This window comes from Cnephaeus nilssonii (assembly GCF_951640355.1).
Source record: "Cnephaeus nilssonii genome assembly, chromosome: 7".
NCBI classification, from domain to species: domain Eukaryota; kingdom Metazoa; phylum Chordata; class Mammalia; order Chiroptera; family Vespertilionidae; genus Cnephaeus; species Cnephaeus nilssonii.
In genome coordinates this window covers 52,615,432-52,639,435 of record NC_137078.1, presented here as the reverse complement: position 1 = coordinate 52,639,435, position 24,004 = coordinate 52,615,432, and the positions used below count along the sequence as shown (strand labels likewise).

Genomic DNA, 24,004 nt, shown 5'->3' with positions numbered 1-24,004 from the left:
AACACTGAAGTTTAGCATCTATTTCATCAGTCAATTACATGGCATAGTAAGAATGTGATTTATTTTATGGCAAAATTGGTATAATGCAGGAACTAATGAAGTGTTTATTCAAAATTTATCTTAAGTGGACACATTCTGAGTGACTGACCATAAACAAATTTAATAATATCCCCTTACAAACTGCTTGTCAGGTCGGTCTAGAGCAAGTCTAATGTAATGGCCACATCAAAGAACTCAATGTATATTCAATAACAATATGCATAACACCTCTATGGAAATTTCCATACACTGTGAGCAGGCTGCCAGAAATGTGCCATATTTTGGTCTTATTTATTAAACATTTCATTCAATAGTTATCTATCGGGTGTCAGGCACAGTATTTAGGGCAGAGTAAAATTAACCCATCAGTAGGAGGGCAGAAAAAAACATCTTCAGGATGGTGCATTCAAACACTCAGAGTTAAGAAACCACAGTGAACATTTGTTAAGCACACAGATTCATCTTCCAACATTTCAGTCTAAGTCCCTAATAATAAGAAAAGTGTTCATATTTTTCAAATGTACTAATTTGTATTTAATTTCAAACTTACTGTTGGTTAAATAACTAACTATTGCATGTTAGTTATCTGTATCTGTGTATATTGAAATGTAAACATTTTCAATAAAAAATTCATTTGGAAAAAAAAAGAGGAAACCATGGTGAATTCAGGAAACTGTGAGTACCTCAGAGTGGGTGGGACACCATACTAAGAATAAGAAAAGGGGAGCCTGGAAGAATACTTAGCAAACTGGCAGAGGCCAAATCAAGAAGAGGCTAGCGGATACCATTGCAAAAGGTTGATATAATCCTGAAGGAATAGAAAACCGTGGGAGATTTTTAAGCAGGAGAGTGACAGTATCAGATTTGTACTTTGTAAAAATTGCTCTGGAAGTCACAAGAAGAAGCTTTGACATAAAACTAGATTTGAATTTCAGCTGTAATTAATAATTTAAATGATTTTATATAGTTTTTTTGACTTTACATAGTGATCATCCACAAATAAAAGTAATATAGAATTTTTTTTTCTTTTAAGTTCTCTAATCTTTTATTTTTTTGCCATTTTGTACTGCAATGGTAAGAACATCTATTTAAATGTTAAGTAAGGATGCTAATGGTCAAATGATTTTCCTGATCTGAAAGTGAAAGTATATAATTTTTCAATATTAGTTAAGATGCTTTACGTAGAAACTTTGCACATTCCTCTTATAAAATTAAATAAGTCCCCTTCACATCATAGTTTACAAAATAAATATGCCTGAATTTTATTTAATTTTTTATTGAATCTATGAAAATGACAATGATTTTAAAAATATTTTCCAATAATTCCAAAAAACATTCTGAGCCATGTTTTTTTATTCAAAATTGCTTATTCCTTACGCATATTTAAACTTAACTTTTTCTTATTTAAAACTATATATTTACAAAATTCAGTATCTGAAACTTCTCTAAGTTTGCTTTCCTATATGTTGTTTTTGCTAATTGTCCTCTATGTCTCATTGTTTCATTGTAAGTTATAGGATTTTTGTCTCTGAGATTTTAATTTTACTTGACAGTTTAGTTATAGAGATATTTTGAAGCCTAGAGTGAAGTTGCAATTCTTCAGGGAAGATTATTGTTTTGTTTTTAAATTTAACCCTTTGGGGGTCTTACTTTCATGCAGGAGGAGTCTCCTATGGTTTTAATGGGTCTTGAACTTAATCTTCTTCTCTGTGAATCTGGTAAAGTCATCAAAATAGGCATAGTTCCGCAGATACTATGAGGAAAAAATGAATGTTTTATACTTACTTATCTCCTAGTTGTCCTAGAACATTAATTTTAGGGTCGAACATTTCTTTGTGTGTGCACTCACAATCATGCACACACAAAAAAAAAATTATTTGTTTGTTTCTTTTTATTGAATTTATTAAGGTGACTGGTTAATAAAATTATGTAGGTTTCATATGTACAATGCTATAATACATCATCTGTGTATTATGTGTTCTCCATCCCAAGTCATTAATCTCCCTCTTACCCTCTTCAACCTCCCCCAATTCCCCTTTCCCTCTGGCAATCAACATACTGTTGTCTGTGTTTGAGGTTTTTATTTATTTTTTCTCCTTAATTTCTTCAACTTTTTCACTACCCCTCCCCCTACTCCCCTGTCCTCTGACAACTCTCAGTCTGTTCTCTGTATCTATGAGTCTGTTTCCATTTTGTTTGTTAGTTTATTTTGTTCATTAGACTCCACATGTAAGTGAAATCATATGATACTTGTCTTTCTCTGACTGGCTTCTTTCACTTAGAATAGTGCTCTCCAGGTTCATCCATGCTGTTGCAAAAGGTAAGATTTTGTTACATAGTGTACTTGCTCCTGCTATTTCTTAAAAGGCACCAAATAAGTTATTTAAGATTTTTTTTCAGAGGTTTGGAATCTTGTCATTGTGGTTTGGGAATTAAAATTTGTTATTAAATTTGGATCAGAAAATATAACTCATACTATTTATACTTTGGGGAATTTGTTGAGATATGTTGTAGCTAATTTTTGTATATAATTATAATTTATAAAAATTCTGTGGCTGCCCTGAAACATAGTCTATTCTTTGATGGTGCAAAATCAAATATACATACTCAATATCACTAAAATTATCAAAATTCTTTATTTTCTTATTTACTTCTACTTGATCTGCAAAGGATGAGAAGTTTAAATAAAACTTTCTCCAAGCATTGGTAAATTTGTAAATATTTTCTATGACTTTATACAAATGATCTTCAAGTTAGCGATGTTTCAACTTTCAACTTTTCAACTTTATGATGGTGCAAAAGCAATACTCAGTCATACTTTGAATTTTAACTTTGGATATTTTCCTGGACTAGCGATATTCAGTACAATACTCTCTCATGATGCCAGGCAATGGCAGCAAGATGATTTTGCCCAACTGTAGGCCAATGTAAATGTCCCAAGCCCATTTAAGGTAGCGCATTTGAAGTTCTTGTTTCATCCTAGAAACACATGTAAATTAGATATAAGTTCAGTGCCCTTCAAAATAATTTATCTTCTCTTTCTTAGTTTTCATTTCTCTGGCATTTTCATGTATATTTTAGAAGCATTCTATCTTAGTTTTACCATCTAGGCAATCACCACTAAACAATATATTGTTTTGTTTAATTTATTTTTGAATTTTGTTTAAACAATGTCATGTTATATGTATTTTTCTATTTTCCTTTAACTTAATATTAATTTTTGAGATTCACCCAGACTGAGTACAGATTTACTTTCATTTTTGTATGGAAGTTTATTATATGGTAAGTTTTGTGTTGATGAACATTTGGGGTTCTTTTTGTTTTATTGATACTATAAAGAATGCCTCTACAAACATTCTTGTATATGCCCTCTGGTTCATATATATATATATATATATATATATATATATATATATATATATATATATATATATATGCAGGGAATATACCTTGAAGAGAAATTGCTAGGCTGTAGGGTATGTACATGTTCAATTTTACTAGGTGATATAAAATTGCTTTGCTAAATTATTGTTTAAATTCACATTTCCTCAACAGTATTTAAAAGTTCTTTTTGTACTATATTCTCACAAAAATGTAATATTTTAAGATGCACAGTGTTCTTAAGCTGTTCTTGTACAATGATATGTGATTATAGTTTTAATTTGTATTTCCATAACAAACATGATATTAGACATCTTTATGTATGATCCAATAGATTTTATTCTGCTATATAGTATAGGTTTTCTGAGATCTTTTTTAAAAGTAATGTTTTTTATATTTTCTGTATATTTATTCTTTGTAGGCTTTATGTACTTTAATACCTTTCCCAATTTGTGTTTTTTCTTTTTGGTCTCTTTCATAAAAACCTTAATTTTATTGTGGTATAATATATGTCATTGCCTTAATAGTTCTCATTTTCCTGTGTAGCTTAAGGAAACTTTCCCTACCAAGGGGTGGAAAGATAGTCTCTTATATTATCTTTTAGAGGTTTTTAAAAATTTGCCTTCTACAATTACATCCTCAATTTATCTGAAATTAATTTTGCTTATGTTGTGAGGTATAGTTTCCTTTCATTACCTTTTACTTTTTACTTATGAAAACTAATTGCTCCAAAATGATTTATTTGTTCTCTTCTGCTTTATAATTTCTTCTCTTTTATATATCAGAATTCTATGTATGAATGGAATTGTTTAGGGACTCTCTGTTCTGCTCTAGTGGTGCATTTATCTATTGTACTGATACCACACATTTAAATCTCTATAGAGTTATATTGCATTTTAATGTCTGTTAGGGTATCATCTCTCCCAGACTTTTTTTCTTTAGGCATTTCTCACATTATTAATATAAATTTTAGAAGTAATTTTGAAGTTTCATGAAACACAAGTTTGATTTTTTTATTTAAATTCTAATGAATCTGTATTTTGTTTGAGGGTAATGATATCTCCAAAACAACTCTGAGTATGCTATGTTTTTCCATTTAATTAGGTATAGTTTAATGGATTTAAATAATTATATATATTTTATTAGATTTGCCCTTAATACATTTGTATTTTGTAGATATTCTAAGTATTATTTTTCTCAATTGGATGTGCTCTTTTTGTTAGGTTATAGCAATACAATTTAATTTGGTATGCTGATTTTATATCTATTAATCCTAATAAACTACTTACTTGTTAATTTATCAGTACATCCTTCTAGGTTTTATATATAGAAAATGACGTCATCTTGGAATAAGGTCAGTTTTAATTTGTATTTTCAAGTACTTTTACCTGTAATATTTTCCTGTTTTAATTTTCCTATCCTGGCTATAAAAAGTAATGAAAGGGGTCATCCTTGTTTTAACTGATCTTAAAGAAAATGTATTTATATTTCATCCATGTGTATGACACTTGCTATAAGTTTTTACTGATGCCCTTTGTCAGCTAAATGTATTTCTACTTAGCAAAGAGATTTTGTAGAACATTGATCAATTTGAATAGCATCCTATTCTTTCATAATACTTTAATTCCCTTTTCATTTCTTTAAGCACTTCAACATCTTGTTAATATTCTATTTGCAATATTTCCAATCATTGTATTATGTGTATTTTATTTTGAAGTTTGTTTGTATTTCTGCTGCTGGCTTGTTTTCTCTTTGGTGCACTGGATTTTTTTATTAAGAATTCATGTTTTTTAAATACCACTTATGAAAAATTGCAGCTTAGGTTTAAACTATTTTTGACAGAAAATAATACTTTTTCCTCTGTAGACATCTAAAGGGCCGTACCCTACCACCACTTTAAATTCAATTTTCTACTTGGCATTTCTCAGGGTCTTGAGTGTAAATTCAGCCCCAAATCTACATGAGTGAACCTTGTGATATGAAATTCTCGCAGCATAATTTTCCTTCCTATAATCCCTTTCTCTTGCCCCATTGCCCTGTATCAAGAGAGGGATAAGCAGGCAGAGCTTTTGGTTTGTGTCCCGATTTATCACTTTTCCCTCTTTATCGTTTTGTGATACCATTTTTTGTGTGTGGCAGAAATGTCTTCTGGTTTCATATGTTTAACACATTTTTCTTGCCCGGCTGGCATGGCTCAGTGGTTGAGCGTTGACCTATGGACCAGCAGGTCACAGTTCCATCCCTGGTCATGGCACATGCCTGGGTTGCGGGCTTGAACCCCAGTGTGGGGCTTGCAGGAGGCAGCCAATCAATAATTCTCTCTCATCATTGATATTTCTCTCTCTTTCCCTCTCCCTTCCTCTATGAAATCAATAAAAATATACTTAAAGACAAAAAAAAAATTCTCTGTTTTACTATAGCCAATCATTTAAATAATAGTTTTTAAAAATGTGTTTTTTCTTATTCTAGCGCATATTTGCATATGTTCTTAGGGTTCCCCCATCTCTTTCTGTGAAGAGTTCTAATCTGAACTGATGCTTTGCAGTATGTAGTTTGTAAATACCCCCCTCACTGTCTTCCTGATTTCTAGTTGGATGCATTTCCAGGCCAAAGTGCAGAGCGTGTTTATGGTCACAACTGTTCTCTCCTTTCCTGGGTTTACCAGGGCAATTCAGATACACTTTTCAGGATCAAACTGAGTTCCTTTTCTACCAGTAGTCTCTTGTACCTGAATAGTTGGAGCCAATGGAAAGCTAATCCCAAACAGATCAGGTTCTAGTACTCTTCTCATCTTTTTCTTCCCACATATACAATTTTAAATTGTGGAAACATACCCTTTGAAATGCAATGGACCAATGGATAAAGGAGGGTAGGATGAAATAATACTCTGAATGTCTTCAAACGCTGAAAGCATATAAAGAGGGGAGATTATCCAGTGTTGTCTTTGGTACAGTCTGGAAGTTTTTAAGCTAAGAAGCAGGATGGCAGAGCTGTTTCTTCCATGAGCTAAGCGGGGTATAGCATTGTTTTATTTAATTTAGGGTGTGTGTGTGTGTGTGTGTGTGTGTGTGTGTGTGTGTGTTATAATTCTCTGAGCCTTTTACTTTGTTGAAATTCCACCTGAATACTACTGGCTGTGAATTACTTTTAAGTTTTGAAGACTTTTCAACCATTGTGCCTTTTTCTTCATTTTTAAGTCATATTTTGTCAGGAAAGATTATGTCAGAGGTAGATGGTGAGATGCTATTTTGAATCCAATTGTATTTTTGAGTCAAATAATACATATGAAGCCTCAAAGGCATGATAGTCATAGATTATTTCTTCATGAATGACAAAATTTGCAATCAAATTTAGTTGGTTATGCTTCATCTTGGAGGAAAAAGAGATCCATTGTATCCTTACTCTTCTAAGAAAGCTTTCAATCATTGTTTCTGGACTATATTTTTAAAAGAAAGATATGAGGCAAACATTTCTACTCTATACTGAGTATTTGAGTCTATATAACTGATTGTATTAGTCAGGTGAGACTAAACTGTGGTATCAAATCAACCCAAACTTGCAATGAGTCAACAAAAATGAAGGTGAAATGTTATTCACCTAATAGATCATATTGTATCATTTCAGTGAATGGTTAGGGGTAAAATGAGGTACAAGAGTAGGGACATCCTACTTCATACAGTTACTCAGGGCATCAAGATAAAAGTAGCTGTGTTCACTTCAGCGTGTAGCTCTCAATGTCAAACTATTGCTTACTATCCATTAGCTAGGAAGGGAAACAAGCATGAAAGTGTGCATGGGGCTTTTTTATAAGCCAAGTCTGGAAGAGGCCCAGTCATTTCTGCTCACATTTTGTTTACTGGAAATCGGTCACAGTGCCACAACTAACTGTTTGTTTGTTGGTTTATGTTTAATTTTCAATTACATTTTACAGTCAACATTTTTTGTATTAATTTCAGGTGTGCAGCATTGTGGTTAGACAATCACATATTTTACGAAGTAGTTTCCTCTGATATTTCAAGTATCCACCTGGCACAATACATAGTTATTACAATATTGTTTATTTCATGCTGTACTTTACATCCCTGTGACTATTTTGTGACTACCAATTTGTACTTCCTAATACCTTAAGCTTTTTACTCAGTTCCCCAATTCCCTTTCACTCTGATGGTCATCAGTCTGATCTCTGTATCTATGAGTCTATTTCTATTTTGTGTATTCATTTGTGTTGCTCTTTAGATTCCACATTTAAGTGAAATCATACAGTATTTGTCTTTCTCTGTCTCACTTATTTCACTTAGCCTAATATCCACTAGGTCCATCCATGCTGTCACAAATGGTAAGATTCCATTCTTCTTTATGGCTGATTAATATTCCATTGTGTAAATGTACCACAACCCCTTTATTCACTGGTCCATTGATAAGCACTTGGGTTGCTTTCATATCTTGGCTATTGTAAATGACACTGCAATGAACATAGGGTGCATATATTCTATTGAATTAGTGTTTTGGGTTTCTTCGGATATATACCCAGAAGTGGGATCACTGGATCATTTTTAATTTTTTGAGAAACCTTCATACTGTTTTCTACAGTGGCTGCACCAATCTGCAGTCCCATCAATAGTGCATAAGGGTTCCCTTTTCTCCACATCCTCAACAATACTTGTAATTTGTGGATTTATAGATGATAGCCATTTTGACAGGTGTGAGGTGATATCTCATTGTGGTTTTAATTTGCAATTCTCTGATAATTAGTGATGTTGAGCATCTTTTCATATGTCTATTGGCCATCTGGATGTCCTCTTTGGAGAATTATCTATTTAGTTCCTCTGCTCAGTTTTAAATTGGATTGTGTGTGTGTGTGTGTGTGTGTGTGTGTGTTGAGCCACAGCTAACTACACACTATAGTCCAAGCATTGGGCATTTGGAGATAAAATATATATTTTGATAAACAACTTAAAATTTCTACCACACTGAAAAATCTATAAAATTCTATCAGGGCACTTAAGTCTTAGTCACAGTTATGCAACTTGACCCTTGGAGAATTCACAAATCATCAGATCCTTCTATTTAGTAGTGAGCTGTGCAGAACAGTTCATGAGAGACTTTACCAAAGACTGCATGTGCATGTGAACTGCACTGATTCCAAAGTCCTTTTGACATTCACAGAGAAAAATAGAAGGATTTGCAAAACCAATAGGCTCACAAATATGAAACAGCATTAACAACATAGCATTTGTGAACTTTAGCTCAGTACTGATGTACTTCATCCATCTGATAATGTAAATCTAGTTGCACTAAATGCAGAAACATCCTCAACATCAGTTCTAGACTACAGAATGCTGATTTATTTGGTCTGGGAATAAGTATAATTTACTGGAGAAAAAAATAATGTACATTAAGCTATGGCCCATTATATTTTTTAAACATTAGAAATGTTATCAAGTTCCTAACTCTAACTCTGAAACAACTGGGCAGTGTATATAAGATATAAATTGCCACCAAAATACTTTTAAGTTGTTGATAAATTTACTAGAATAGACCTCAAGGCAATAAGAGCAGAACAGTGAAACTTTTTGTTTTGTTTTATTTGTTTTCTTCTGGTTAAAAACACATTTTATCAGATGTTGTGTTTAGAATTTATTTTCATTTGTATGTGATAAGACTTATCAATATTACTATCGACATTAATAGTAAGTAGTATATGGTATTATTGTCAACATTTCAGAGAGAATTTTACACTTATTTTTCCTCAATTGAATTTTAACGCCCCCCCCACCCCCCCACACACACATACACATACACACACATTGTTTTCAATTTAGGGGTGTTGACAAAAGGCTTTATAAAAAATGAAATTCTATCACAAAAGTAAGTTAAATTTAAAGACATTATCTAAGAAATTCTCAGATATAAACTATCATTCATTAGACAGAAATAAGGATATTGTTTCCAGATTCCAGTCATTTATTGATTTTTCTATTGCAACTATTTTTGAGCACATATATAAAATCCAGAGGAAGTATATGGGGGAAAAAATCTTTAGAAATCCTGTAGTATCAACATCCTTTTCAATGTAATCATCATCATTATCTCTAGATAAATACCATTTGAATGAATGTTATTTGATAAAATTGTTATATACAGGGAAAATGGATTCTGAATGCAGATTAATCTGGTTTTGAACCCCATTTTTTATAACTAAACTTACCTTAGACAAATGACTTTTACCTTATTAAGGCTCAATTGTCTATATGTTAAATAAAAATAACTTTTTGGTAGTCTAATGAATATAATATATGAGTAAATTATGGTATATTTTGGCATATAGCAGGTGTTTAATAAGAACCACTAATTTAGTGAGGACTATAGCAGTTCTCAAAGTGTCATGTGAGGCTGTCTCATGGTTTGTGACATACTTTAAGAGAACTATTTATTTGTGTAGAAAACTATTTTCATTCTAAGTTTCCATTTGAATATTCATCCTCTCACTCATGTACACAGGAGTTTCTCAGACACTACATGATGTGTGAAGATATCATTGCTCTGACTTATAAGTCTAATCTGCTTTTGTGTTTATTTTAGTTATTTTTTAGTTGTAATTTAAAATGTAGAAAACATGATGTAATCTACTTTGTGTGTGTTTTTTTTTTATTTTAACTTTTAATTTTAAATATAGGGAACATGAAGAGATGTAATTATACAGTCAAAAGCTATTTGGGAATCTCAATAATTTTTAGGCGTGTAAAAGGGTAGTGAGATCAACAATTTGAGAAAGCTGTGCTATAGTCTGAGACACAGGGTCCTGCACATAAAGTGATGCAGCTCCCGATAGTGAGCTCTGAGTGTGCGAGGATGTTTCATGGAATAGACCATGACTGCAAGGTAATAGGAACAGAGGAGTGAATCTTAAACATGAAACAAAGACAGTGTTCTAAATAAATCATTATCATCTTTCATTTTAATTATAAAAACTAGAACTGTTCAATATCCCCAGCAGAATGGGCTTTCTTGTTTGTTTCTTTATATTTGGTGTGTGTGTGTGTGTGTGTGTGTGTGTGTGTGTGTGTGTTTGCACTGCTGTTAACTTCACTGTGCAGCAGCAAGCAGGCAAGCTGCCTGACTCTGACACCATTACATTCACTATTAAACTCAGCTCTTACTTCAGACAATATGTGAACAAACCAATTTTGAGGGCAGCATTATTCCAAAGGATTGTTTATTGTGGTTGTCTTATCTGTTCACTTAGAATCCTAATTTCCTTGGTTCTTCCCTTTATTTCAGTGTCAGCCATTCTGACAGCTAGCACGTGTGTATATTCTGGTTATTCAAATCCTTCCTGCATCACACACAACGATCCTGTCTTGTTACCCTTCACACTACATACTCTCTTTCATAAAGTCGCTGGAGTTTATAGAGTTGACTGAAAAGAATTACATTCCATTTTGTGTTTACAGGGAGGTAAGCTGATATAATAAAATAGCCTTCTGCCAAAAATCAGGATCTCAGGATTCCATTCTGAGCACTGCTGTGAACTCAAAGATCTAATTTATAAAATTTTGTAATCGCAAATGCATATATCCATAAGGTGAAGAAATTTGTGTGATTTAACAACCATTAATTGTAGAATTCCATGTGTTCTTATTTTATATTCATTTATTCATTCATTCATTCATTCATTCACTCAACCGATAGACATTCATTACCAGGCACAGTGCTAGGGATTGGGAATAAAAATAATCTGCACTTAAGTAATACATAAACCTTTTCATGTATTACTTTCATGTAATTACTCATACTCTCCACCTAATCATTTAAGAGACTGGCACACACAAAGCTTAATAATTTGACCAAGCTCTCAGAGTAATAAGTGGCAGAGCTAAACTTCAAAGCCAGAATGACCAGCTCCAGAGCTCGCCCCTGTAACCACTAAGCTACATGGCCTGAAGCACAAAGGTGAGTAAGAGGAATCACCCTATAGAAAAACTTCATAGGCCACAGAAGAAGGCAGACATACAAACAAATAGGGTGATGTGATAGATGCTACAAACTAGTATTTTTAAAAAGACACTTGCCTTGTGCTAGTCACTCTGTTGTTTCAATATATTATGACATTTAATCCTCAGAAGTTTTCAAGGTTGGTATAATTATCTCCATATCCTACCTAATAAAATGGTAATATGTAAATTACCATCACTCCACTACGCCCACAATTGGGCCAGCGGGAGGCGCAGGGGGTGGGACTCGGGCTGGCCGGGGTAGCCGATTGGGCCAGCAGGACGCTGAGCTCGCGTTGCCAGCGGCAGCGCGAGCTCAGCGTCTGCGCCATGGCTGTGCTGTGGAACAGAAGGGGCCTCTGGGGCAGCGAGCTCATGTCCCGCCGAGGACCATCAAAAGCGGGGGAGCTGGGTGCCTGTCTGCTCCAGGCACCAGGCCTTTCAGAAGCCTCCACCAGCGGACAGGCACCCAGCTCCCCCGCGATAGAAAGCGAAAGCGTGGGAGCTGGGTGCCTATCCGCTCCAGCACCAGGACTTTCGGAAGCCTCCGCCGCTCCGGAGGCTTCCAAAAGGCCTGGTGCACCAGCAGACAGGCACACAGCTCCCCCGCGATCAAAAGCGAAAGCGTGTAGGGGACCTTACACGTGCATGATTCAATTCTAGTATATATATATGTACTAGTAGAAACTGAGCCCCTGAGAAGTTAACTAGTTTTCCAATACTCCATGGTTAGTAAGTCATTGAGCTGGGATTAGAAAACATGTTGTGTGATTCCAAATCCTCTACCACTCTCCATTGCATATACAGCATTCCTACCTTGAAATTCTCTAAAATTTATTTCTCCATTGTTGTACTTATTCTTTCCACGATATTAAAATTTAAAATATAAAATAGTTTGCCCAAATTTTCCAACAATGCAACAAATTATCACCTTTATAAACAGCTGAAAGAATTCACAAAACAAAGAATTGGATTGCCTAGAATGATTAGATACTGAAGCCAAAACAGTTGCTTTATACTTTTGCTTCCTGCCTCCTGGGAGTTGAATCCATTTAATACCTAAAAAACCTTGAACTTTTGGTTCAGAGAAACACATAAGTATCTCAGATTTAGGGGAGATAGTAGAGATGCTTTTCTCATTTTAGAAAGGGGGATTAATACCTAAGAGTTTAAGTTCATTGTCCAAAGTTTTATAATTAACCTAGAGGCCCGATACATGAAATTCATGAATGGGAGGGGGGTGTTTCTCAGCCCGGCCTTCACCCTCTCCAATCTGGGATCCCTCGCACAATCTGGGACTGCTGGTTCCTAACCACTCGCCTGCCTGCTTGCCTGATTGCCCCTAACCACTTGTGCCTGCCAGCTTGATCGCCCACTAACTGCTCCCCTGCCCGCCTGATTGCCCCCAACTGCCCTCCCCTGATGGCTCGAATGCCCCCAACTGCCCTCCCCTGCCAACCTCCTCAACATGAGGCAGTGGAGACACCGGGACCAGCCTCCTCCACACTGCGTGGAGCCACGAGACCCCCAGGCCTCACCACATGGAGTGACTGCCAGGCCCCACCTCTGCTGTGCATGCAGCCATCTTGTGGCAGCCATCTTGTGGCAACCATCTTGTGATGACAGGGGCGCAAGGACCACCTAGGCTTTTATTAGTATAGATGAGTTAAAAATAGAATTCAGACCTTCTGTCTCATACTCCATTATCCAGTAATTTATAAACATATATGTTTACTAGAGGCCGGTGCATGAAATTCATACACTCAGGGGGGGGGGGGGGGGTCCCTCAGCCTTGCCTGCACCCTCTCACAGTCTGGGAGCCCTAGGGGGATGTCTGACTGATGGCTTAGGCCTGCTCCCCCTGGATATCCTTAGCCTGCTCTGGAGGCAGCCACAGAGGCGGCCATGGAGGTGGCCACAGAGGTGGCCACTACGCTAGCCAGATGTGAGCCCAGCTTCTGGCTGAGCAGCGCTTCCCCTGTGGGAGCATACTGACCACCAGGGGGCAGCTCCTGCATTGAGCGTCTTCCCCCTGGTGGTCACTGTGCATCATAGTGACTGGTCATCTCTCCATTCGGTCAATTTGCATATTAGTCTTTTATGCCTGTAGGATTGGGCCAAAACTGGCTCTCTGATATCCCTCGAGGGATCCTGGATTGTAAGAGGGTGCAGGCCAGGCCGAGGGACCCCACCTGTGCACGATTGGGGCCTGGGAGGGATGTGGGAGATTGGCCAGCCGGGGAGGGACTGTAGGAGGGCTCCAGGGCATGTCTGGCCTGTCTCGCTCAGTCTCAATAAGCTGGACTCCAGCAGCACGCTAACCTACCGGTCGGAGTGTCTGCGAGTGGTTGAGCGGCTTTAGCATATCATTAGCATTTTATGCTTTGATTGGTTGAATGGCTGACCAGATGACCAGACACTTAACATATTAGGCTTTTATTAGATAGGATTATTATCACCTAGAAAATTTCTAAAACATTTTACTCATTTGTTTATAAGGAAATATAATATAGACCAATTCAGCATAAAGAGTGGTTATTCAGTAATCTGTACATTTAAAATGTTTCCAAGATGATTAAATAAATTCATTGCTTATTCTCATTATATACATGTCTTCCAAAATTGGTTTAATGTTATTATATATATGGGTAGAAATAAGGGGAAGAGAAGAGAGGGAAAATATAACGAGGAAGAGTACTAATGGGCAAGAAAGAGAAAATGATTATACACATGAAAGAAGGAATGAGTAGGGACAGGCAAAGCAAGCTCAGAGGTACAAAGGGAGTTTCCCCCAAATGTGGTCCCTTTTGTTCAAAATGTATCTACCACAACTCTTTTATATACTGCCTTCATTTCTACCATTCTATTCCCCTAATCACTCCACCTTCACTCTCTTCATACACAAGCACGCATGTACACAAAATATACAAATATGTGCAATAGCGGACCTAAGAACACCTGATAATTCCTGTGGATTCTAATGTTAATGATATGGAAAAGACCCAAGATTAATTCAGTGTTGCTTCCATTCTGTGAATAGCTCTTAAGTGTTCAGTTAGAATGAATTCAATTCCATAAATTATCATGCTTGATATATATGCTCACTGAGGAAATATGCTGATGAAGTTGAACTTAAGTAAATACAAGTTTATGAACTGTGTGTTTGTTCAAGGTTTGAACTTTTGATCAGCTTGAAGAATATATTCATAAGAAGCCACCCTGAAATTTTCAGAGTTTGACACGTTGATATCTTACTAGAGCATGAATCTAGATGAGTACACTATCAGAGAAGCACACATATAAATGGGAGACTATATATATATTTTTCCTAACTTTACATCCTTTCTTTAATTTGGCATAGAATAGTTTTAGTCCAGAGCATATCACTCTGTTAGAATTGCTTTCTTACTGTTATCTAATGGCCAGACTCTATCAGGCTATTAAGTTATATATATTATGTATGATTTATATAAATATATATGTACATTTTCTAAGTGATAAATACCAACATAGAAAGAACTATAAACAAAACAAAATAAACAGACTCACCTAGCAAACAGTTTTGCTCACATATTAAAGCAAGAAAATTATTTAATCTTCCAATTTTAAAGAAGAGAAATAATAAAAATATGTACATATGGTTACTACAGATGAATTTTGATGTTCCATGAGCACAAGGATGAAAAATTACTAATAGACCTTTAACACTAGAACTCTTCTCAAAACCTAGATAAAAGTATGGGAGAATACATTTAAGTTCAATTGCATAGTAGACTCATTAAGTAAAAATAGCCTTAGCACACTAGTCATTAATTGAAGTGTAAGTCTAGGATTTAAAACAAAGGATCAATTATGTTTTCTTCAATAGAAGAAATCATGTATTGTTTAACTGAATGTTTAATAACAGTTTTACTTCAACTGAGGGATTATATAAACCATAGAATTAAATCTATACCATAAAGTCCCAAGGTGAAAACGTTTTACTCTTAGATTTTTATGTTGCTCTATTGAGAAGAAAGCTTTTATTTAAAATTATATTATCTGGTTAATTATCTATATGTTTGTGATATACAATGTCCAATACCTATAGGGATTTTTCTTCAACGTTCTTAGCTCTTCATATCTCCATTAACTGGATGCATTGTTTTTAATATTATCATTTTAATACTTTCCTGTGCCCTTGCCATGACAAAACAGAAATCTTCCATGAGTGGAGAAAATAAAAACATTTAAATACATTTCTTTAATATTCAGATGCACCTCTGAATAGTTCTAACAGCTCAAAGTTATCCTTTGATGGAGAAGCCCTGGATCTATGTCTGCCTATGAAAATTCATGAACTCCCATCTAATCTGGCCCCCCTTCCCCTACAGTACCCACCTTTCTGTTTCCCTCTTTGGTTGCTCCAGCTCCGTGCAGTCTGACAGTCCCAGCAGTGCCTTGTCCACTGATTTCTATGAGGCTAAGCAAATGCCGCTACTTCTGCTTGGGAGACTATTCTTCCCACCGCCCCCTCCCCCAAATCCACACTTTTAAAAATAACAAATATATCTCAAATTCAATCTTGTCCTTCAGACACCTCAGGTTCAAAGTATCTTACAGGCTTCCCATGATACCTCAAGGCTGTACTTGGTGCCCTTCTGATAGCCTTGAGCAACACCTTATGATTGGTTTATCAAAGCGCGTGCCACATTGTATTATAACTATGTTTTTCTTTTTCTTTTCTTTTCCTTTCCTTGATGGTGTACTTGAAGGCCAGTATCCCAGGCCCTATGACCTTGATGGTCTCATGGTAAACAATAAGTAAATAGGTAAATAAATATATAAATATAGATTTGCTGAAGTGGTTCATTATTACTCTAGAAATGGCATATGAACTAGTACTTTATTTAGAAGACAGCAATATGCATTATTTATGCCCTGAGTTCTTCCAAAGAAGTGTCAATTAGCCTATAAAGAAATAGAAGATATAGGAGAGGAAGATAAATTTGAAGCAAATGGGAAGATGAAGTAAATGGAAAGTGACGTAGGGGCATAAAATGAAGCCAGAAATATAAACTAAGGTGATAATTATAAATTCATATAAAACCATTTCTCTCTGGTCATGATAGTATCTTTGCCCTATTCAAACTCTAAATGCAGAGATTTTCTCTTTATTTAAAGAAGATGTGTCTGTCACCTGCAATTTCTTCTGGTCTTAAGTCTGACATGCTTCCCTAACTTTATGAAAAGCTTAAGAAAACTGGTCGTTTCCTTAGAAGCCTTGTCCTCCTCCTCCTTCTCCCAGTGGCCCTTAAATTCAGGCTTTGATACAATTGTACTAAGTTATACTAATTGGTACATTCTATTCCACATGTTTAGAGCTAGTTATATTGAAAGATAGAGTGCATATTTGCATATATAAATATGCATCAGATGCAAAATAATGCACAAATATATGCTTGTGATTTATTATATAAAATCTTAGTTTACAGTGTACCCAAAAATATATTCGCTATTTGTCAATAGGAAATATTAATCAATTCTATTTTACTGGAAGTTGTGTGCACAAAAATTTTCTCAAATCAAATAAAATGATCAATGCATAAATTTGACTGTCATGAGTGAAAACTGAAATGTCTAGACCTATTTTTATCCTAATCTGGTTTACGCTATAGTTTTTCTGCTTAATTAATACTTTTCATTATTCATGTCTGTTTTGTTCTTAAAAAATCAAAGAAGTTATTAAATGTTTTAATTTCCCCAAACCTCAATATTCTTAACTGTTAAAAAATGGAATTAGTGTTTCCTCTCCCTGGGTGAAAGTACTATCTAAATATTTGGTTACCTTTATTGAATCAACCTGAACAATTTGGTAAAAAGAAATATCAGAAGTAAATTATTCAACATACTGATTTCATGTTTTTCGTGGAAAAAAATCTTGAAATTGTGGAGAAAACCTAATATCTTCTTCCTGTTTTGTCTAGTTGAATGATTCCCTTAAAGAATGCTAATCTTTTAAATAATTAATTTATTCAATGAGTATTTTGGGGGTGTCTCCTCTGGACCAGATGATGTTCTACATGACAGGAACACATCATTGTATAAAGGAAAGGAAAATTCCTTACTGCACGCACACACACACACACACACACACACAGAGAGAGAGAGAGAGAGAGAGAGAGAGAGAGAGAGAGAGAGAGAAGAGAGAGAGGGGAGAGATTGGTTTTATTCAGTTGCCTAGATATGTCAGGCACTATAGGCTTTGTATCTCAATTAATCCTTACCCAAACCCTGAAATTCATGTATTATCGCCCTCAGTGTACAGAATTGGAAACAGACTCAGAAAAGTAAAGTGGTGACCCAAGGTCTCAAAGCCCAACAAATTATAGAACAGGGGTTTAAATAAGTTATCTCTGAGTATAAGGCCCACATTTCTAAAACAGTTACCCTTAAGTGGGAGAATACATCTAAACAGGGTGGAGAGCAATCAGCCCCTGACAAGATCAGAGCACCCTACCCCTTTGACTAATAGCATTCCTTTTGAAGGGCTAGGTCATGTAGGCTTTCCTGATTTCTAATATCTGGGAATCTGCTTTCCTATAGAGAGCTACATTACTTAAATAGTCTATGATACTTCCTAAACTTTCCAGATTCCAGATTTAGCTTCAAATAAGTCACCTTTGCTGATTTTATAGACTCTGGGTTCTCATCCCTAACCAGACTTTCATAACTCCTGTTTTCCCCATTTCAGTTGAACCCATGGGTTCTCTGGAAGTCATTCATTCTGTGTGTGTGTGTGTGTGTGTGTGTGTGTGTGTGTGTGTGTGTGTGCACGTGTGTGCGTGTGTTTAACAATAAAAATTGTGGAACTACAATAAAAATAGTATCCTCTAGGCTGCTTCTAGAGATGGAATACAAATGCAAAAAGAATAGAGAATCTGTCCAACTCTAATCCACTACCTCCCTCTGGCTTAGCCTACCAACTGATCCAATTTTTTTCTCTCTTGTTATGTGTATGTGTAATCTTTTAAGGTCTAATTAAGATACTGCCATAATTCCTTTTTATTATTTTAGGTTTTTTAAATTTTCGTGAAATATATACATATGTTAAGTGCATGTTAAGTGCATATATGAAGACATTTTTATAAATAATTATAATGAAACTAGAAGCCCGGTGCACGAAATTCATGCACGGCGGGGGATTGTCCCTCAGCCCAGCCTGTACCCTCTCCAATCTGGGACTCCTGGAGGGATGTCCGACTGCCCGTTTAGGCCCGATCCTGGTGGGATCGGGCCTAAACGGGCAATCGGACATCCCTCTCACAATCCAGGACTGCTGGCTCCCAACTGCTTGCCTGCCTGCCTTCCTGATTACCCCTAACTGCTTCTGCCTGCCAGCCTAATCACCCCCTAACCACTCCGCTGCCAGCCTGGTTGATGCTTCACTGCTCCCCTGCCAGCCTGTTTGCCCCCAACTTCCCTCCTCTGCCAGCCTGGTCACCCCTAACTGCCCTCTCCTGCAGGGTTGATCACCTCCAACTGCCCTCCCTTGCAAGCCTGGTCCCTCTCAACTGCCCTCCCTTGCAGGCCTGGTCCCTCACAACTGCCCTCTCCTGCTAGCCATCTTATAGTGGCCATCTTGTGTCCACATGGGGGCAGGATCTTTGACCACATGGGGGCAGCTATACTGTGTGTTGCAGTGATGATCAATCTGTATATTACTCTTTTATTAGATAGGATAGAGGCCTGGTGCACGGGTGGGGGCCAGCTGGTTTGCCCTGAAGGGTGTCACAGATAAGGGTGGGGGTTCCCTTGGGGTGTGGGGTGGCCTGAGCGAGGGGCCTGTGGTGGTTTGCAGGCCGGCCACGCCCCCTGGCAACCCAAGGGGAGGCCCTGGTATCTGGAATTTATTTTCCTTCTACAATTGAAACTTTGTAGCCTGTAGCGGAGCCAAGCCTGGGGCTCCGGCAGCCATTTCTGTGGCAGTTAATTCACCTTCTACAATTGAAACTTTGTTGCCTTAAGTAGGTGAGCCCGGCCAGGGTGTGCGGAAAGCTTTGCTTCCCCTGTTGCCGCCGGCAACCCTGGCCTGCTCTCTCAAGCTCCATTCTGCCACCATTTGTTTGAATTTGTTTACCTTCTATAATTGAAACTTTGTAGCTTGAGTGGAGGCTTAGGCCTGCAACGGCTATGAAAAGCTTGGCTTGCTCTGTTACCTGGGAAACCTTGCTCTCTGTGGCTGTAGCCATCTTGGATTGGGATTAATTTGCATACTCGCCCTGATTGGCTGGTGGGCATGGCTTATGTAGCAGAGTGATGGTTAATTTGCATATTACCATTTTATTAGAGAGGATACAGATAAAGACAAAGAATAGTCATCTACAAAATCTGTAAATAACTCAAAATTAGCCATTTGATTAAATCAACTAACTAGTCCAATCTTTATAAAATATGTCAGTTATACCAATCATTTCACCACACAGCTTTTGATTAAATTGAATAGAAATTCACATAACAGAGTGGCAAATATGATGTTATTTTTATATGCTAAATACAATGTTATTTTTATTATATGTGTATGTTTTATAATACAGTAAATATGGCAGAAGTATTAGATAAATAGTTAACATTAAACATTTCTAACTGCAAGGAACCTAAAACTCTTTCTCAAATTGACTTAACATGTAAGTAAGTTTATTAGAGCTTATAAAAATTTATTATATTTTATCTTGAACCCCATTTGGGAAAAAGGACAGAAGTTCTCTTCAAATTATGTCACAAAGTGACTGCAGTTCTAGAAGCACAATCGATATTGATTAATAACGATGAAAAGGAGGGCTGCCTCGAACCTGGCACAATTCTATCCTCAGGGACTCTTGGGGCTGCCAGGGGATGAGCAGTTCTGTGCTGGTAACATAAACCACTCTGCTCAATTTTGATCATTGACAAAATAGGGTTTGCTCAGTAGGGTTTGGCTAATTTCCTTTGGGAAATCAGCCCAGTAATATCCTTAGATAGTGCTCAATTTTTGACTTATAGATTCATAAAATTAACACTTTTCAAACCTCCTTGAAACTAGGAACAAGTACACACATACACTCACACATTTACACGACTTAGACATCATTGGTATATGTGTGACATAACTATTCCAAACAAAGGCAAAATTTAGGTCTTGACCAGAAGTCTGAACAGAACTCATCTCTTACATTAAATACTGATTCAATAGATATAAATGCAATTGATCAATCAGTATTATATACAATTCTTCATCGTACACTTAGGAAAAGGTAGGCTATCTTAAGTATAATTTTGGAAGGAGAAGACAAAATTGATTGTTTGAAATTATTAAAATTTCTGTCGGGTCCATTGTTTAGTGTGAGCTGTGTTAATATTATGTGTGTACCACAACTTGCACTTAGGACTGACTATAATTTAACTGAAATTAGTTCTTTAAAAAATAAAAAAAAAAAGGTTTCCTGTGTTCTGATTTTAAAAAGCAACCTCTTTTACTTTTTTCCTAACTTTCCCCTTTTCTTTCCCGTTTCCCTTCTTAAGTTAAAGTTGGTTAACAAAGTCTTCTTTCCTACCTGTCCTTAGGTGTCTGACACAGACCCTGAAGCACACTTTTCAGCTGATGAAATGTCTCCAGGCCCTGCTTCAAACTTTCCTGCTCCCGTCCTGTGCTGGAAAACAATTACCCAGGGGCCTCTTGTGTTTCTGCATGTCTTGTGAGCAGAGGCATTGACAGCTTTTGTTCCCAGCTGTCTTTTCAAAAATGTGTGTAATAGCGAGCAGTCTCCGAAGACAGAAGAAGTAGCTCTCCTTATGGAGCAAAGGGCAGGTTTGTTTACAGTCCAGTATAATAAAGATAATTGCTCCCTCTGTGGTAAAGGGCAGGTTTACTTGCTGCCATTATAAAAAACACACACAAAACACTGAGTTTCCTAAGCTCAGGGAACCTCAGCTATGACATAAACCCACTGGACATGTAGGTGTCACCTAGCCCTCATTGTATCACCTTGAGCAGTGCCTGGGGGATGGCTGCAAGAAGATGACAATACTCTGCCTACTGCTGTTGCTATGAGTAATAAACTGCCCTTTCTCTCTGTCTCCTGCCAATGTACATGAAACTGTGGCAGGTCCCTCACTGTTCTCGGCATCTTGTGTCCCCAGTTTCTGTCCTTCTGTTTTATATAAGGATTCTCTTCTCCATCCAGATCCTGTAGATGATGACTCATTGGTTGGTCAGTCATCTCTCAATCTTTCAATTCAGTTTCTCTCAAATTTCTGCCCCCATAGTCTAAAGTCTCCCCTTGTGCAGAAAACACAGAATCAAATTAAATAGTAAGTGACAATGAACTAAAGTCAGGGGTATAAAATGGATAAGAAAGGAAGTGTAAGTACAAAGGGAAATCTGGATTATCCGTGGAGGATGGGCCATGAGAATCCTTACAGCAGCTGGATTTTCAATGTCATCCCCACTGGACACATCCCTCCTGGGTCATGGGTTTTGGAGTGGGATGCCTTGCTGAGCTGAATGCCTTGCTAATTTGACAGTTTACTCCACCTTTTCATTTCTTTGTACTCAATGCTAAAAATATTACTTCCTTAACAGTTCTATTTCTTACCTCCCTTCCTACCATTTCAACAATAAAATCAGTAGACTAATACTCAGATAAATATGGTTAGTGGTCATGATTTTTTACATCTAATTTTAGAGTTCAGGAGGGATGAGCAATAGTCCTCTGCAACTGGAGTCCTGAGACTCAATGGCTACTAATTATAAATGCAGATCTGCAGGCTGTGTACGCCAAGGATTTTGATTCAGTAGGGTTGGTATGGAAAAACATAAATTTTCCATTTTTAATGAGCTTCTTGGGTAAATCTAAAGTTTGTCAGCAGGACATATATGAAATATTCTGCCCACAAACTGCCTCTTCATCTGGTATTATGCACCTTTGCTCAGTCTCACAGAGATAGTTCAACCCCAAATGCATAGATTAGTCACTGACAAATATTACTTGATAGCAGTGATTTGCCCTGGCAGATGCTCTACTGCCAGGGGTATTTAGACAGTTATTTTTGGCACATGAAATATCTTTTCATGAAACTGAAAGATAGATGTTAATATGAAAAACTGCTTTGTTCTAAAATTTTGGCTTATATTTGGAAAATTTTCTTCTGATCTATGGTATGATATTATATGAATTATTAGCAATAGCCATCAATAGGAAGATGTATAAGTGGAATGAAAAAATTGAAAGCTATAACTTGTACCCACTTGGCAAAATACTAGTACCCCCAAAGTATTTTATTTGAATAGGTTCAATAATGCAAAATTTTTTGAGAAAAATACTATGGGGGTATTTTTGAAAAGTTAAGACGATTGCATCAGATAGTGAGATCATGTGATACTTGTCTTTCTCTGACTGTCTTATTTCACTTAGCATAATACTCTCCAGGTCCCTCCAGGCTATCTGAGGAGCAAAACAGACCCAAAGACATGGAAGCATGGAACAGACTGACAAATCTTGGAAGAAATGGGGGGCAAGGCGGGAAGAGATTAGTCAAAGAGTTTATATGCATATATGCATAACCCATGAACACAGACAATTGTGCTGTTGAAGGCCAGGGACTGGTAGTGTGAGGTGGAGTGGTCAATGGGGGAAGAAAAAGGAACATCTGTAATCCTTTCAACAATAAAGATAAAATAAAAATAAAAAGCTATTTCAGTTATGGCTGTTGAAATCATAAGGTACAAAATAGGGTGTTAATGAAAAAAAATATTTTATATCAATATTTTGAGATGCATTCAAAGAAAGGGCATGGCTAATGACATGGATAGTTCTGCAGATATTGCTTACCAAACTAACTTCCTAATAATGATGTTGATGAGAAAATTTCTTTTTCTCCATATTTTTCAAATTAAATAACCTAAGTAATAGGAGCAGCACAGTAACTGCTTTCTTTGTTGAGTACTGACCAGTGCACTTCATTTCCATCAGGTTTGATTAGGAGTCTCACAGTTACATTGAGTCAAAATAAGCTACAGGTGAAACCTACAAGAATGACGAAAACACCATGTGTCTGCAGGGCTTTAGAGGTAGGGATACCACAGTTTTCAAAGGCAGGGACTAGGGGGATATAGTCCATCTGCACATTCAACTGAATTATGATGAGATTATTTAGGATAATTGATGATACATAAAACAATTGGACCAATATGCATTTTTCACATCAATAGGTGGTCTTTATCAATAGACTATTAAAAACAGCAACATATATTTCAGACAGCATTTTTCAGGTGGTCTATTTTTCCTCTGAGGTTATTTTGATAAAAGTTGATGGGACTTACAGTTTACGACAACTTTTACTTTCTTCACGTCTGGGAATGACACATCGTTTTCTGCACTGCATTCATATTCTCCAGCTTGGTCCCTGGTAATTCCATAAATGTCCAAATACTGTCCGTTTTCAAATGGTTTGGCTACAAGAAAAAAAAAATTAGAGCATGTTTCATTGTGGCTGCCTGAGGCTTCATTCAAGTAAAACAACAAACTTATGTCTTCCTATTGATATTGCTGACAAAACAATTTCAAATGAAG

At 36.4% G+C, this 24,004-nt stretch overlaps 1 protein-coding gene across 1 annotated transcript in view; it reads right to left on the bottom strand.

The window, feature by feature from the left end:
• Window positions 1-24,004, bottom strand: part of NEGR1 (neuronal growth regulator 1) — an 888,615-nt gene that overhangs the window by 287,812 nt on the left and 576,799 nt on the right. The window contains exon 4 of the mRNA XM_079778432.1: window positions 23,755-23,886. Within this exon, the coding sequence (XP_079634558.1) occupies window positions 23,755-23,886 (132 nt within the window). The remainder of the gene's footprint in view (window positions 1-23,754; window positions 23,887-24,004) is intronic.